The 18,799-nt window shown below is 39.3% G+C and overlaps 1 protein-coding gene across 3 annotated transcripts in view; it reads right to left on the bottom strand.

Annotated features, from left to right (window-relative positions):
• MLLT3 (MLLT3 super elongation complex subunit) overlaps positions 1-18,799 on the bottom strand; it is a 283,363-nt gene that overhangs the window by 11,700 nt on the left and 252,864 nt on the right. For all 3 annotated transcript variants that reach the window (XM_036082628.2, XM_078061284.1, XM_036082627.2), the window contains 4 exons: positions 10,671-10,746; positions 8,640-8,769; positions 6,004-6,103; positions 386-457 (listed from right to left, as the gene is read on the bottom strand). In XM_036082628.2, coding sequence (XP_035938521.2) covers positions 386-457; positions 6,004-6,103; positions 8,640-8,769; positions 10,671-10,746 — 378 coding nt within the window. The remainder of the gene's footprint in view (positions 1-385; positions 458-6,003; positions 6,104-8,639; positions 8,770-10,670; positions 10,747-18,799) is intronic.

Here is an 18,799-nt window from a genome sequence, read left to right on the forward strand (position 1 = left end):
CAACAGGAGACTAACCCCCAACGAGTCTTGAAGTCAGATTTCGATTGCATGACGTACACCTGGAAAGCACACTACACTGGGATCAGGTGTCCCGCTCACTTACGGCTGTGATTCCCCAATCCTCCACCATGGTTTTCTTACCTCCCAATGTCCCCAAAACCCCTTGGCAATGCAGGCATCATGGCAAATGGGAGCATAAGGGCCCCGCATCCCACTGAAGATATAGGCGAGACTTGGAGAACCCGAGAAGTGCTCATCATTTGGGGGTGTGGGGCACTTCCGATGAAGACATGGAAGGAGAGCCAGCACGGGTGGTCAAGGGAGACAGCAGGAAAGGGAAGCTAGTCGGTGCTACAGCACTCCCAGGAACGCCCTGGAAACCTACCTTGTCACATTCACCATTCTTTATTTGCTTATCTGATTTGCTTTGCTTTATTGGACTTTTCACTTCAAGAATCTAGGGATCAAAGAGAACACTGGTAAATTTGATTTCAGGCACTTCGTAGCGAACCGGCCTCCTAAACAAAGGCACTTAGGCATGAAATGTCATACAATAATATCACTTTCCAAATAGCATTTCTCCTATGTTTTCTTTCTTCTCTTCTAATCTCACTCTTTCTTGGAAAATAAAGGACTTCTATCTGAAATGCTGAGTCAGGGCAATAGACTTAAAAAAAAAAAAAGAAGTTGACGATAAGGAAATTGATCGAAGCTTCCAAGGCTGCTGCTTTTTTGTGACAACACTCTCACACATATGCACAGCAGCTGAGTTATACTGGATTATAGTCCCCTCTGGCAAGAATTTTTTCTTACTCATTCTGCTGTTTCAGCATGACTACCAGTGCTCAGCATGCTAGGGATGATAAAACAAACACTCAAATGCCCTTTTTAGTACCTGACTTTCAGAGTTAAAAATTACTCAGATCCACTAACTGGATGCAGCTTTGGAAATGAAGATGGCCATCAGTTACACTGGTTGCTCCCACCTTGGGATCCTCCAACTCAAGAAATAAAGGGGCAGGACTATCTTCTGTGTCTCAAGAAATGATGTGTTTACCCATGATAAAGTACCAAGTGCCTGCCCTTCCATCTGAACCGATTACAGCTTAGGGTACGAACGGAAGTTTTGCGTGCTGTTTATAAGCTTCCGTGGGGAGCTAGGTTTTTAATGAACTAGAAGGAGACACAAATTATTATTTAATAAATGCAGTTGGTTTATTGAGTCCTCAAAATTGAGGATTATAAGGGAAATATTTTTAAACGGGCCTTGTTTAAAATCGCTGAGATCCACTGAATTTATTGATGAGTGTTTACAAATGTATATAAACATAAAAAGCAAAGTAATTTGTCTTTTTCATGATAACCTCATTACCAAGTGAGTTATAATCAGAAGCTAATAATAATGAGGAAAATACCAAATAAAGGATATATTTACGAAGTCTCACGTTCATTCCTACTGCTCTTTATCCATTCTCTGCTCTGACACACACACACACACACACACACACACACACACAGTTCTGTTCAAAAGTCTACCATATTCCATAACACAAAATGACCTTAAAATGAGCCCACTTTTAGTAAGTTTCTGATTGGGCTCGGAAACTTAAGTTCAGGTCCTGGCCCTATTATTTAAAATTTTTGGACCTCAAAAAAGATGAGATGAAATAAACAAGATGAACATGATGAACAAGATTCAGCTGTAAAATGTTATACTACCAACAGTTCACCTGTTGGGGATATAGGACCATGACATTCTGGAAAAGACCAAATACTTTAAAAGGGTGTATTTTCCTTTGAATTTAGAATAATGCATGGGTAAGAAGTGAGCTTCAACAGATCTTTCCCGAGAATTGCCTCTATTTCTTCATTTTTAACATTAAGATAACCAGATGACCAACCTGACCAGGCTCAGTCACTTAAAATACAATGCTCTGGGCAACACAAGGAAATTACTTAATCGCTGGGGCAAGGCAATCATTTTTAACGTGCTGCACTGTAAAGGAAACCCAACACTCCACTATATTCAGAATTTCCTTCTCTATTGTTGTTGGAAATGAGACCTCAAGGGGAAACTCGGAGCTCGGAGACCTAGGAGTAAGTAGGTCAGTAGATGGCACTCCTCGCCAACTCAGACACGCGGTTGGGCAAAGCAGAGACCGTCGGCCGAGATTCCAGGCCAGAGAGAAAAACAGCGCCTGCGTGCTTGCCTTGTGCATTAGAAAACTGAATTGTATGCCATCATATCCCTCTCTGCAACCCCCCTTCACTGCACTCTGGGGGTCAAAGTGACTAAGGGCTCTACATTTGTAAGGCAACTCTGCTAACTAGGTTTAGAGAGTTCTACCACCTTCTCCTCAGAGCAGAAAATAGAACATTCGGGGCACTTAAGTCCCACCCTACACATTCCGTAAGTGCTCCAGCACAGAAGGCCAAACTACATTGAAATCCTAGTTTCTTTCTTCTGAAGCTGCAGTGGCAGGAACAAAAGCTCCGGGTGTCAGTGATCCGCCTCAAGTTACTGAGTGGCTGCCCAGAGAGGGCTCAGTTAATCTTCCTTCTTTGATCTCTCCCTGCTCCAAAATAAACAGCTTTGTCAAAACCTCATTCTGAGAGAGCTTGAGCCATGCTGAAGACAATTGTTTTATTTATGATCATTTCTTATCTTTAAGGAAACGACTCCAGAATATAAAAGTACAGCACCTTGTCTTCCATGGGCTTATTTCAAACCAGTTTAACTGGATGGACTCTTTAATTTCATTCAACATGCTTTGCAGGCTGAGAGGTAATTTATGATATTCTGAATATTAACTTGGGTCCAGTGGATCACTTCCTTCCCTCAAGGCCCCCACCCCCGCCCTTCTCATACATACTTTCAGCCAAAAAGGATCTGGAATTTTGATTTCATTTGAAACTCATGTAAGGGAGGTTTGAAGTTTAGTAATAATAGTAATACACATACACACACAGCCCTCTGATTAAAATGGCACAGCACTCACTATTATTCCCTATTAAGCTTTACTGGAGACAGCGACCCAGACTGCCAAGATGCACCATTTATACACATGGTAGTCCCCTAAAACAGAACTAAGTTGCACTTCGATCCTTAATCTGAGGCTATGGCTTGAGAATCAAACTTTAAAGATTATTATATTTCTGTATCCCTTTGAGAGGACTGACAACTCAATTATTCAGGAGATGGATTCTCTACTGATAGGTCTTTCATGTTAATGATCGCTAGTAGCTCCTAACAATACTCAGGTTAATTACTTGCTTTGTTGACATGTGGCTCTCTGTTCACTTTTTATCAATAGTTAGAAAATGTTTGACTCAATTAGCACTTTCTCTTTTCCCTAGTCCCTGGAAGACTTGAGAACGGGTAAGGAAAACTCGGCTTTGTCTCGTAATTTACAGAAACTTGAGAGATCATTATCAACTTGAAGACAGAGCAACCCAGGAAACTCATACTCTGAAGGCCTAACTGTGAAACAGGAAGTCTGTTTTCATCTATTTTATTTGATGTGAAATTTCAAATTATCACACATACATTCAAATAAAGATGGAAAACACATTCTAGGGTGAAATTCAGGGGACTTTTATATTTTTAATTAATTTTCACTATTCCTCTTCACCGGCAGGGAGAACTAAGAAAGACTAGCTAATTTTTAAGAAGTCCTAAAACACGGACTTAAAGGGACAGCAACACACACCTGACCCGAAGCAGGTGATTTGAGGGGTTAAGAAATCAATACTAAACAAAGTTTTAAAACCCTTCTCTTGCTCTCTGTTCCAAGACAGCAACAAGGAGGTAAGTGCTCTTGCGGTACTACACCTATTTCCTACCCTAGACTAGCTAAAAGTGAAAGCATATGGACTTTCTTATTATGCTTATAGGTACATGGAGGAAGTGACATATAACTGAGTATTCCTGACAGATTGATGATTCATATGTGTGAAGCTACATTTGTCGAATAAACATATGCCAAGAAACCAGTGGTATGCTATCTAATTGGATAAAGTAATTTTTTACCCTCACCAGATAGATGATACCATTCATTTTTTTTAGTCTCGTTTTGCTAGACAGGTATTAAAAAAAAAAAAAACTAACAAAGAATCCAAACCTTTCCCTGAAGCCAAGACTTGAGCCAAGTCAGCTCAAGCCTGCCCATCCAGGAAGTGTCGAGGGTGATTTGAAAGGCAAGATGGGGGCTTTGTGGAGCTGCATTTATTTATCAAGCACAGTCTTAACCCTGACTGGGAATGAAGCTGAAGGGGCTTAAGGAGGGGCTTACCTAATACCCCTAACTCCTGACAGTGCCCTGCTGCTGCCCGTAAGGGACCCTGGTTCTAACACACTCCCCACCGGAAGCGGAAATCAGGGTTCCAGAGGCTTAAATTAAATATGCAAATATATTCAAAGTCCAAATTCTAACCTTTGCCAGCTTATACGGAAGCACAGATTTACAAAAGAAACTCAAGTTAGCTAGTTAGCCAGCCCAGGGCTCTTCCCAACTGATTGGCAGTGATGGTTATGCCCTTATTCTTCACCTGCCCCAGAAGTGCTTGATATGTGGCGGTAGGCAGCCACGTGAGAGGGGAGAGCCGGCCGGGCCAAGGGTACGACTGGCACTGGAGCTGGGGAACGCAGGGATGCAGGGAGGTAGGGTAAGGAGTAAGAATGTACTAACTCCTTGAACAGCCAGCCAGTCTGTAACAGATGATGAGGCTGGGCTTGCATTTACATGTAGTCCACAAAGAAACTGTATGAACATGGTGAGGCAGAGAACACTGATATTATTCCTACTCCATAATGAAGGCTTTAAGTTGTGGATAAACTTTATAAATGAGGTATTTTAAATTTTAAGAGATCTTATGCTTTATGCAAAATTTAAAAAGAAAATCTTCAGCTATAAAAATCACATTTCCCAGTAAAGCAAAGATCACAAATTCAAGGACAAGGCTGTTTAAAATTGTAGGACATCTGTGAAAGAGAATAATTTCAGAGAAGCTCAGTTCTTTCATTCTCAAGTTCATAATATTCATAGGGTAATGTGATTAAGCAATTATTTTAGAGGTCACAGGGAATCTGCCTAAACAAAGAGATAAGAATAGCTTACATAAATGAGTGTATCAACTCAATGCACTATGAGGCTTTTACAATATTCATGATATTTGAAATTAGTTTATTTTAGTATTTAAAATATCCCATTCTTAATCATTTAACAAAAGCTCTTCATCATAGCTTTCAAAGTTTTGCCTAGACCTTATCCAAATAACTTTATTCTGAATTGACTATTAAATTAATAAGGCTTCCTTTTTGCTTGATTCATAACAACGATAATGACCATTATTTATTCTGCATTTTATTAACTATTCCTTACAATTTCAAATGATGACCCTCTTTTCCTGGATGAGCACACAGGGGCAGAGCACCTATAATAATAATAAACATCTACTCTCATCAACTGAGTGCCCAGTAGGCATGAGCATGGCCTCTTGCTCTTTACAAATATAGTGTTCATCATTGTTCCAAGAGTCAGCAAGGCAGGTATTAATATCCCCGTTTATGGATGAGGAAACTGAGAATCAAAAGTTCAAAGTTAATTTCCCACCAGTACATTACTGTAAATTAGTAAAACAAAGAACCAGGCTTTATCCTAGCTCCAAAGGTTATATTCTTTCTAATTCATTAAATTAGCCTATTTACTGCCGAAGGGGGGGAAAAAAACCCCACGGGGATCAGGAGAAAATGAGCAACACTTTCTGTCACCGTCCCTTCCTGCGTTGATATAATTAACCCATCCGATGGAACACACTTTTCCCATGACAACAAAAGTTCTTTCACCCCAACTATGTGTTTATTCCGAAGGTTGTAGATTCCCATTTATTTGATAGTGAGAGAAATTTTGTTTAAAATTAAGGGATAAAAAGTTTTGTGTGCTTTGTAAAAATGATCACACCTCGTTTGGCAGAGTCCTGAAGAGTGCAAACCCAGCAATTTACCTGGTTGTTGTTGGTTTTTAATAAAGGTGGCGGGGGTTCGTGATGTAGGGGTGAAGAAGCTGAGCTGCTTTCACTGTCGCTACCGTCACTTAAGCTAACTCTGAAAAGAAACAGAAGTCACATGCATCAGTCTACACAGTTCTTGAAATATCTGTGGAAATAGGCGCAGAGAGCAAGGAATCCAAACACTAATCACCAGAAACTTGGTGCAACTCCTACAACCGCTAACCCATACTGGTGCTTACTCTGGGTTGGAACCGTGTTAAGTGTTTTAGCGCCTATTTCTCACTTAATGACCCTTATTTCAACAGATGAGAAACGGACTTCAACTAGGTCACTCGCCTACGGTCGAGAGGTAAAAGGGGCGATTCTGGGATTCAAACCCAGGCTATGGTACCCGACGTTGGTGCTCAGCGGCTATATTGTACTGGCCCCATTTATTCTTATATCTCCCTGCTCCAACTCCACCCACCTGCTATCACCAAGCATGTTACCCAAGCTGCCAGGTCAGCAAAATCAGATATTTTGTAGGTTACTACCCTTTAGTTTCCTTTTCCTCCTGCCTCTTTGCTATGGGTGAACCCAGGCTGTGGGAGTGGAAGCCCAAGATGCTAGACCCACACCAACTATTTCTACCGTGTAATGATTCAAGGCTGTCCCTAGTCTTGACCACTGCTACAATAATTCATTGGAAATATACTTCAGCAACATGAAGAGACAGTGTGTTTGGGATAACTGCTTTCGAGAAAGAGCGTATCTTTCAACAACCAAAGACAATATAAAAACATCACCCCTCCCCTGTTTTTTTCCTTTCAGAACAAAATAGAATTTTCTTTGTAGCCAGGGTAGGAGATATTTCTTTATTCTACTCTACTGAATGTATACCCTCCTTCTGAAGTGTCCTTCAGTGTTTGCTCTCTTTGGCTATACAGTCACCTAATATAATATTCTTTTCAGAAACAGAAAATGCTTTAGAAATCAGGATAGTTTTTCTTTTGCTCTGAATAGGCAATCACATTCCAGCTCTATAATATATTCAGATAGACAAGATACAAGATAGGAAATGAAAAGGATACGCTGGGACATCCTTTTAGCAAAAACTGATGGAACTTGTTTTTCTTAACTAAATTACATTAATGAAGTGTTCCGTTGAAGCGCTGCTTTAAAATGCTTCTTGACTGAAGTGGAAGGCTGAGTATTTAAACTGATTAAACAGTTGAGACTTCACAAGTGCAAGGAAGACCAAATGTTACATTGGCGCTGCTGTACTAACAGCACATGTCAGGTGGGGGGAAAGAAGCGAATCTCCAACAACGGGGATCACATCAGACAACGCACAAGCCTGAGCGATTTGACCCGCACCGACTCAGGGCAGGGGGCAGCAAGTGGGTGGGCAACGGCCAATCACGGAATATCCAGATTTTCTAAATAACAGTAACTGGAAATTGGCTAAATAGGTCATGCATTTTTCATCAGGTAAATTTGAGAGCAGCCAGCAGTCAGGATTTTGGTGGTTATAAATATGCTCACTGCCACGTTCCAGTCCATTTTTAGACTTTCTGTCCTACCAGTTAGTTCCCTTCTTGTCAGATTCAAGAGTTCTAAAGGGAAATGTTATAACACCAAGGCGATAAGGCTCCTTATTTTCTCCTATTCAAAAAAAATAAAAAATATATATATGTATATATATGGGTGAGTTTGGGAGACAAGGTGGAGAAAGAGGTATTGGATATAAGTATTGATTATGGCCACAGGCATCACTGGGAGATCTGAAAAGGCGTATATACTCCGGGAAGCCCTTCTCAAAGAACACTAAGGAATTACCGATTAGTAAACATCCGATCTGTCCAGCTGGGACTAAGATGGTATTCTTTTGAGGAATTTTAGGGCCTTCCACACAGTAATGGATAATGGGAAAAGATTTAATGTGATGTATTATAAATGTAATTGGATTTTAAGTTCAAGTAGATTCATATTTTTTCTACTCAAACACATTAAAGTAAGCATGCCTATTTGTTTTCCTCATGATAAAGAAATAAAACCCTCAAGGCAATTTCAAGTTGACTATTAATTATAAGTGACATGAATTACCATCTTATAATGTGGAATTATGCCTCACAGCATTAAAGCTACTTAAGGAACCTAATTGTCAGCACACTTAAAAGGAATTTATTTGCTGGAAAACACACACAGGTGATCCTAGTTTTAATTAGGTCACACACATAATTCACTGAAGCCAATTACGTATTTCTAACTACTAACAGCAAACATGCTTCCTCAAATTCTGAAGCTATAGCAATGGATCTACACAAACTCTTCAAATGAAAACGGAGTTGGTTTCAGCAGTCAGTCCTGCTACCTTGGCATAGACTTTCAAAAACAAGAACTCCTAGTAGGATGTTTTCCCTATAGAATTTTTAGAGGAGAAAAACCTCGCTGTCTGAGAAAAGGGATACACACAGTTCCCTGGAGAGAGGAATAAAAGCATGCCTAGGTGACCCAGCTTAAATGAATGTGACCATTTTCTGCCACTGTTTTTGGTGTTGCACACCTTTGCCGTGGTTATATACTGGTAAGTCTGGGGAAAAGGCATGATTCCATAACAGGGAGCTGCGTTCCTGCCAAGACACACTCACCTGCGGCTTCGGCTGCCTCCTCTATTTACAGGTCTCTCCATTTCGGAGTCATTGTCATTATCCTCTGCCTCATCTGATTCCTCCTCATTGTCATCGGAATGCAGATCTTTCATTATAGACCTTAAAGGACCTGAGGAATGACAGTGTACCACAATCAAACACATGACTTCATACACATTTAGTCATATTGGACACAGGGGACTGCTATCCAGCACAGAATGTTGGCCAAAAAATCAAAAACAAAACAAAACAAAACCAAAAAAAACACCCCCACTATCATATATATTTATACAATTGACAAGACATATTTGGTAGTTTCTGGACTGTAACATCTAAACAAAACACTACTGTTTTCATCACAACAGATGCCCCAGGATGTTCACTGGAAAATCTCTATTTCCTAGGAATGTTTTTCTATGTATTTTTTTCTTCCCTAAGAAAAATTACACCTAAAAAGGAACAGAAAGATCTATTAGTAAATTGAATGTTTTGTTAGGTTAATCCATGTATTGAAAAGTTGAGGCTAATAAATCACCGTGGTTGTAACTTGTTCTTGGCAATGCAGCCTTTGTGTGGTAGTTTTTGATCTATTAAGGTTTAGCTGTTCCTTTTATTTCAAGGTCAATTTCAGGTCAAGCAAGCATTTCAGTCAAGTTCAGATTATGAAGTATTTCAATTCCATGGTGTAATGTCCTATCTCTGATCTTCATATTGATCTTGGACACAAGGTCTTGTTCAAGCAACAATTTTATGCAGCCGATTTTTATTTTATCTTTTAAGAAATTCCTGGCAAAACACCAGCATATATTTGCATAAATAAAACCATATAATAAGTCAGGTGCCCAGAAAATTCAAGAGAGTATCCAGTATTAGATGGGAGAGAAAAAAATTAAGTCATAACTAGTTTGGACATAACTGGGGAAAAAACAAAAACAAAATTCAGCGTGGCTTATTTTCACTTGACTGCTCTAAATGTGATGAAAACAAGATCACTCTTTTTTATGTTAAAGAGATTGTGGAGGCAATCAAGAAAGTGAGAGAGGCACTTTTATTCTGGATTAGGCAATTCCTAAAGCCTAATCTAGGACATGAATATCTGAGTTCTCACTAAATCGGCTCTAAAATAAGTATTGATTCTCTGCAATCTCAGACTTTGCAAAACCGAAATTTCTCTACCTTTGGAAGTCAGTGTAACAAGAAATCTGATTAGCCAAAATGGTCAGTTTTATATATATAATATATACAAAATATATATAATATATATAAATATATATAATATAAAAATATAAAAAATATATTTTCCTGGAAGCTTAGCCTTAGCCCAAATACATACAACAATTTAATCCTTTTCAAAACATACAAGGCCATCAGGAATTGAGTATGGTCCATGAAAGAGGTCATGTGCAACATGATGCTCAAGAACAAATTATTCCTTCATATGATCTCACTTTTCATGTTAAAAAAAAAAAAAAAAGGAGACCTTACTTGAAGATTTGCACACACCAAAAAGTATAAAATATATATTTAATGTTCTGGCTTAAATTTCTTTATTAGATTTCTTTCAATTTAAATTTCTTTAAGCTCAAGCAGAGGGAAAATAAATTTTAAAGACAGCAAACTAACACTTGCCAAAGAAAACAGGTCTATTAATCTGCAGAAAAAAAATAAATAAATAAAATGAAAGACTTCCAGGAGGGAGAGTAAAAACCTATTTCTCTGTGTCAGGGCCTCTCAACTCCAGCTTTTGCTATTGTATTTCCTTTGGGAGCTCCCCGGAATGGGCTGTGTGCGTCTATAATCCTTTTGTAAAATGGGACTCTGATGGCAGGGACTGGAAAAAGAGGAATTTCTAGAGGCCGGCCTCATACATCAGAACAATACTCAAGTGCATGCCTAGGGGAAATAAATACAACTGCATAAAAGCCAAGTTATCATTCCAATAATAAAACAGTAGAAAACAGGCCATAAATCAACTCATTAAGATGTTTTACGAGGAAAATGTCCCATCGTTTGCCTGGGAGATACTGATACCTTGTTGCCGGGGCTGGGACGGTGTGAAGCTGGAGCTGGAGCTGGAGCTGGAGCTGGCAGGGCTGGGTTGTTCAGACTTTAAAGAAGAAGAGAAAGCCATCATCAATAAATTTATGGGACACTACACATCTAAAATTAAAGAACAACATCACTGCTCAAAAATACTTTGCTCTGCAAAAACCGTCCGATGCTGTGCAAGAAAAATGAATACACATTGCATTATGCCAAAAACAGTGACACAGGAGAATCACGGTATCCTTTTTGTTTTGTCCACCATGTTTTTACTAGATGCAGAAACAAGTATATAAACTCAAGGATGATGAGACAAACACCTGGGTGTTGACATGACAGCTTTGATTTCACTCCTGTGTTTGCTGCTATCCAAATCTCTTTCTAAAAAGATTACCTTGATTACCCTTTCTGCAATCTTTGATTGACTCAACTGGTTAAAACATAGTGGTAATGAGGCCAAGGTCATTAGTTCAATCACATTACGAGCCAGTTAATTTCACTCTGGTCCAAGGCCATGACCCAACTCTAACCCCATTCATCCACAGTTCACAAATGGAGGTAATGTTCACAAGGAGATCTGGCCAAGTCCCACAAATGAGTCAATGGGAAATATTGCCACTACTTTAAACACACACACACACACCACCCTCTAAATCCACAGCCTATGTATGCAGGGAAAGAGCATCACACACATGCCCCACTCTCTCACCATAAATTCTCCTCATCCCCTAATACCCGGAACAAGGTCCACATCCTCCTTTACCTGTCCAACTCACAGTTGTCTTCCTTCTCCAAACCCACTGAAAATGTGGATCTCATCTGTTTGCTTATCTGATGTGCTGCACTGTTATGCTGCCTCTGATGTGTGTGTTTCCTCTCCAGTAGACTGCAGGGACTTGAAAAGGCAGGGGTGCGGGGGTCTGTCTTGTGCTTGTTATCCACTCATACTTAGCATAATGCACTGCATACAGCAGGCACTCTGCATCTGGGACTGAAGGCAGAGCATTAGGTCCTCTGCTCTACCTGCCAGTTTTTATGAGGCTTTACAGTAGGTAAAGGTGGGAAGAACAAATACATGGACAGAAGTGTGCAAAGAAATTGATCATACCATCAACACACTTGAATTTTACGTATTTAGGCCAAATTGAAAATAACTTAATGTTGGACTATTTCTATCCCATTTCTAATGTGCTCACAGTCTCAACTATACACTTGTTATTTGAGACATAGATGAGGCCTTTTCACGTACAGGACATTATCTTTCTTCTTTTGACTTCGCTCATTGGATGACCCAAGTTATCGGGGCCACGTGGAAGACAAACTAAGAGCACCATCAGAAGCCACTAAATGAGGAGGAGAATCTCAGTTCAGTTGATAATGCAGTTTTCTCACCACAGATTTTTTTTTTTTTTCATCTCTCTTCTCAGCACTGAATCCCAACCCCCTTCTCTGCAAGCAACACCAAGATCCAGACTCGGACACAAGGAAGCACTTTCAAGCATTCCTAATGCACACTTCACATCCTCAGGCTGGATGGGAAAACAGGTGTCAGCAATCTACCACTCATTCCGCAGGAAAAGAGCCAGACAGGATCTCTAATGAGCGGCAGGCGGCCACCAACCCTTTACCACTGCAAGATTTACTTGAGCTTTGCAGTATAACGTCCAACACATTGCTGTCTGTGGCCCACAAAGAAAAGCTGGTTTACAAGCACAAACGCCTGTGTGAGGGACTCTTCATTTCTGTTGAGTGGCTCTTCCACTGTTGAGCCACAAAAGTGAGCTACACACTGCAAGGGCATTCAGTTAGCAGTTATGTGCAATGCCCAGCTGCAAAACATTTCTCCTCTCCAAGTTGCTCTTTTCAGCCATGAAAAGTGTCTGCAAATGGTATTATTTTGATAGCTCTGGAAACCATTTGGGAGCCAAAAAAGAGGTTTCCTTACAGTGAGTGGAGAGAGCTCTAATTCCCCCTCCTGCTGGACCAGTCATGTTGCACTGGACTTAAAGGAGCCATTCTGCCAGAGCTATTTGCTGAGAGTGACACTAATCAGGAAAGCAAGAGGGGATGGTGGCCATCTCCCCGACCACCCCATGCTAAACTTGATCCATCTGTCTCAAGCCTCATGCCAATGCCAGAACCAAACCTGCAGGCAGCCTTCTTTTAGCTTCTTAACCACAAACAAGGTTAGTAAATCCAGTTACCAACCCTCAGAAAATTGACGAAGAGTAAAGAACATAATACAACAGGAGAAAAAGGCTTTCATTCAATGTTTATCATTACCACCATGCCTGATCCACAAAGCATTTAAGGTTTATGGTATAAGACACATTAATTCACCGACAATATTAAAAGAGAAACTTTAAAGCAACAGAGGTGATTGGAGAAGGATAAACTGTTGAATGATGGGCAGCAAATCCAATGTCCTGGAAGCTTTTTGTAACCAGGACAAGGATTTGTGGTTTTGGAGCCAAGGAGACCCCTTGGGATGATCAAAGACAGGGAGTCTCACAATTTCATGGGCATTAGAATTACCTGGAGGACTTGTTAAGACACAGACAGCTGGGTCCCACTCCAGAGTTTCTGAGTCAATAATTCTGGGATAGGGATGAGAACCTAGATTCCATAAAAAGTTTCCAAGTGATGCTGCTGCCACGGTTCTGGGGACCAACCAGACTTTTAAGAACCAATGATCAAGGCTCCAGAGATTTGCAGCCATGGATATTCATCAGAATCAGTCGGGGGCATTCTATACATAAGGAAATTCTGATTAAGTGGGTTTGGTGTGGGGGGTCCAGGCATATTTTGTTCAAACAAATGATATTAATGACAATTCCAAGTAAAACACCACTGATACTATGTTAGTCATTTCTTTTCCTCTAAATGCAAAAGCATGTTTTGGAAAGAATCACAAATCTAAGAAAGCATAAGAGAAAAAAAAAAAAAGCATCGTGAGAAAAATTAGAAACTTACTGATGTATCCAGAAGTAGCATCCCTGCATACTCATCAAAGTATTTTGCAAGAAAACACCCGGAAAGAATGCAATTACCTCTCAATAAAAACATCTAAGAAGCATGTACAAAATCATGTCATAGTGGATGGACCTTAAACTTACCTAGCCAGACCAGGACAGAATTCAACTAAATGGTAACTGTTCAAAAAGCCATTCTGCTACTAGATGAGGGTGACACAGTCTTCTATTTTATCAAATCCAACCGAACGGAGCTGTTGTTCACTTTCAGTCTGTATTTTATTTGAAAATAAAATCATATTTATTCTCCAAAAATGCAAATCAAGGATGATTTTATAACCTAGAAAATGTTGTTTGGTTTATTTTTTAAAATATTCACCATAAACAGAGCTAGAGTAAGGTCTTTAAAGTACCCAAGGACTGAAAAGATTACTGCATCCTCTTTTCCCCTCCTTACGTGTATATGTGCCAAAACCTAAATACAGGGAACTTCAACGAGGTTCTGATTTTTCCCATTACTAATTTGATACTTGTTTTTGAAATATCAAAATTCTCCCCACTAAAAAAAAACTTTTGACTTCTTCCTGTTGATACCCAAAGTCACATGTTTAGCTTACCTCCTGAGTAATCAAACACTAGACATGAAGTGTCTTTAAATGGCATGCTCCACAGTGACAAAGTCTAGTCTTAAGAACCTCAAATTCGGGAGACAAACCTTAAGAGACTCTTAACTATAGGAAACAAACTGAGGGTTGCAGGAGGGGAGGTGGTGAAGGGCTGGGGTAACTGGGTGATGGGCATTAAGGAGGGCACATGATGTAATGAGCACTGGGTGTTACATGCAACTGATGATGAATCACTAAACTCTACGTCTGAAACTAATAATACACTACATGTTAATTAAGTGAATTTAAATTTAAAAAAAACTCAAATTCTATGACAATCACTATCATATCAAACATTCATTGAGTGTTAAAATTTAGAAATCTCTCACCTTGCCTGCTCAAGCCTTTTCCCAATATCTAATAAAAACCTGACTTTATTCAGATTAAAAAAAAAAATCTTAAGTTCTATTGCTTACTGTGTAGGTTTTTGGGAAGACTGCTTAGGCATTAATGTCCTCATATAGTGAGGGCACTGAGCCTCATGTAGAAGTAAAGTAAAAACTCCTAGCCCTCTACTCTTCCAGTGGTAGCTAATCAACATTTGGTTGCTCCTCTTATTTACAATAGACCACATACTCCTCTTTTGCCTAAAACAAGATATATCTTTACTACCAAAACAATGGCCTACCAAGATTTGCAATGGAATCTTCAACATTAAATGGCTATGCAAAATCATTTTGTAATGGATTTTCAATGGAGGATTATTTTTGTCCAAGACAAGTAAGAAAAACCACATGTTTACAACTCCTACAAGTTAAGTGCTTCAAAAGAGAACACCTATCAAGGCAGGTCAGGCGAGAGGGCTGGTAAAATCTGGCATTGTTTCTTAACACTGGCAGCAGGCTTCCTCCTTAGGTAATCAGAAGATAAAAGTTCCATCTTTTCTCACAGGCAACATATATTTATGACCAGAATTTCAACTGGATCTTTAAAACAATCAAAATAAAGAAAAAGGGGAAGAATAACGTACACCTTTTTTTTTCTTCAGGGGAAAGGGAGAGAATACAGTCTAAGCAGTTAAACAGAAATTATTTTAGACACATTGCTACATTTTTTCACAAAATTTCTACGTTGTTTAGAAAAAGAAAACACATAGCCTGCAATAAAAATTCTCTTTTTTTGCACAAATATCCAGAAAGACTATGTCAAGGGTGAGTACTAATCAAAGAAAACACAAATGTAAATATACTTTTATTTACGTCTCTATTCAATTTCCATGACTGAGCTACTAGGTTCTTGTCAGTTTAGTGCTTCCTTCACTACAAATTAATAATCATCTGACACTTTTTTTTTCTTAGCATATAGTATCATTTAAAAGACTGTCTCATTTATAACGGATGTGGACTGAATTTACGGTGGCAGTCATTTCACAATATACACATTTATAACACTGTATTAGCTTAAGGTGTGTAACATGATTTGATACATCAATTATAGCTTGATAAAACTGAAAAAAAAGAACTACCTTATTTAGTAATAAGAAACTTACTGTAAGAAACCTTATTTAGTAGTAAGAAACCTTCTGTAAGAAACTGAGGATAATCCAACTCAACTTTCAAGTATACATTTAATACATTTTTAAAGAAAAATGACATCCATTCTTACCAATTCCCATCGATAGCTAACATATTGTGATAGCTGTTTCAATAAAAGGTAAGCTCACAGTTAAGCAAAGAACTAAGGATTTAAAAGTTGTGAAATAACACTTACATTAAGTTAATCTAACAAGAATGATGCAAGAGTGACTCGTCAAAAAGCTAGAAATGAGAACTTTTATTTCAGTTTTACATTAATACCTGCTTCAAAATAAGCATGCTAAAAGAACAAAATTTTATTTTTTTAAAGATTTATTTGACAGAGAGAAAGAGGGAGGGAACACAAGCAGGGGGAGAGGCAGAGGGAGAAGCAGACACCCTACTGAGCAGGGAGCCGGCAGGGGGCTGGATCCAGGAACCCTGAGATCATGACCTGAGTCGAAGGCAGACACTTAACCAATTGAGCCACCCAGGCACCCCAAGAACAAAACTTTATTATATAGAAAGGTATATGAAAATCCAATTGGACAAACATCAGTCAATAACTCTAACCTCTTAATATATCTTTGTGTAACCTTATCATATTATTTCATTCGCTCTACCATGAGAAGGGCAAGTGCTACATACTGAATATGTCCCACCAAAATCCCTATGTTAAAGTCCTAAACCCCCATGTGATGGTATTTGGAGATGGGGCCTTTGGGAAGTGATTAAGTTTAGATGTGGTCATGAGGGTGGGGCTTTCATGATGTGATTAGTGCCCTTATTTAGAAGAGACACCAGAGAGCTTGCTCCCTGTCTCACTCCCCGCCCAGCATGTGAAGACACAGTGAGAAGGTAACCAGATCCAAGTCAAGAAGATAACCCTCAGAGAGGAACCAAATCAGACAGCACCTTGATCTTGGCTTTCCCAGCCTCCAGTACAGTAGGAAATAAATCCCTGTTGTTTAAGCCACCTAACTCTACGGTATTTTGTTATGGCAGCCCAAGCTGATTAAGACAAAAGGACATATTTTTTATCCCCATTTTATTGCTGATGGAACTAAAGCACAATAAGATTAAGTGGCCAGTAGGTAATATTTAGGTGGATTAGCACCAAGTTTTCTGACTTCTCATCCAGTTCTCTTTCTACTACACCTATTAACCTTGAAAAGGTGGAATTAATTTAAAGCAGTATTCTGAACACACTAACACCCTTTTATAACACCAGTCAGGGAACAGAGTCTTCTATGTCACTGTGAAAGCTGCCCTGAATATCCCTCTGTTCCTAAGGGATATCTTGCGATTGGCACCCAAGGCAAACCAGTGATAAAACAAAATACTTCATCCCTGGGTCTGAATGGGTGCGTCTGTGTCGATTGCTTCTAACATTTGTCCAATCGATACTACAAGAGATCCTGGGTACTCACCTCACTAGTTCGATAAGTTTTGTTTTTAAAAGCAAGGACTTTTCTCCTAGAATGGCATTGGTACTGATCAAGAAGACTGACATCAGACAACCCACTACGATCATTTATTTTATTTGCCTTCTAAAGTGATCTAGTCTTGTTACTCAACTCTTCCATACAATCTATACATAATCTCCAGGGAAAAAAAATAGATTTATTGCTTTTATTAATTTGCCAACAGGTCTTTCTTTGAAAACAAGGCGAAATTGGGGAAAGGACACTGGAATAGGCAGCTACAACTTGCTGGACAGTTACTCAAGTTACAGCTGGACAGTTACTCAAGTCCGTGACCACGGGGGAGACACCCCATCTCTCTTTGGCAAACCCTCTCCATTTGTAGCTATTATGACAAATTAAATGAACTTGATGTTAAATTATAAGTGTATTTAGCCTGCTGGGCCCTTATATTATCAAAAGCTATCGTCATGCCCATCATTTGCTGGTAAGAGAGAAAGATCCTAAGAATTACCGTCTCTGCGGATAGCAAAGGTCCTTATTTTTGTGACCTATTCAAACTTACGGACAAAATCATCCTGGATGCCAAGATAATTGGCTTTACATTGTGGTGCCTCTGGTTTTAACAACTGCATTTGCTTTCTTCCTTATTATTGTCCTCTTTGCTGCTATTATTAAATGTGTCACCATTTGTGCCCTGTCTGAGAACACAGAATCCCATTAGGAAACGAAATGGACTTGGGGAACAAGGGTCTAGAAATCTTTCCAGGAGACCCTTTTCCACACGTAGGGATGGCGATAATTTTCTTTTAGTTTCCTGTCTTTTAAACACAAGAGCCCCAAGTCTTGTATCTCTCATAGTCAGTAGGCTGCTACTGACTATTGTGGCCAGAACATATGATCTTTCAAAAAATCCGGTTGTTGCAAGATGGTGTACCAGATGTGTTCCAAAAATCCCTCACTTGTTAAGAGCTGTAAGAATGAGAAATCATCTGGAAACAGGCCATTTACAGTTGCACCACCTCTAAGCATGTTGCTATCCCTTGAGCAAAGACCGTGAGAAGTCATGTCTCACAACTGGCCATAAAATATACCACTGAGTTATAATACCAGAGACATATCTTTTAACTGGTCCTTTTCCCCCCTCTCTTGTGTATTTTGAGGATTAGGGTAGAGAAAGAAAAAGTTACAAGTCAGAGGGCTTAGAGCTGTAATGCCGCACAAAAGAGAAAGAAAAAACAAGTTTCCTCATGGAATTGCCCCATAAATAACCATTATTGAAGCTGACCAATGAACATCAAAACACCACTGCTCATCAGTTAACAGTAAGATCCTGAAACTGTTGTCAGAACAACTATTCAGTTGCTTGTGAAATAACCCACCTGTGCAGAGCGCAGGACGCTCAAAATAATGTAAAATATTATATTCCTCTCGCTCTATAAGGGCAGTGTTGAATTGAACAGAGTCCTGAAAGTACGTTATATGTGGTGTGGTGATAAGCTCTCAGCTTTGGATTATAAAATTTAAAATTATTAAATAGAA

This window comes from Halichoerus grypus, chromosome 14 (assembly GCF_964656455.1).
Source record: "Halichoerus grypus chromosome 14, mHalGry1.hap1.1, whole genome shotgun sequence".
In the NCBI taxonomy this organism is placed as follows: domain Eukaryota; kingdom Metazoa; phylum Chordata; class Mammalia; order Carnivora; family Phocidae; genus Halichoerus; species Halichoerus grypus.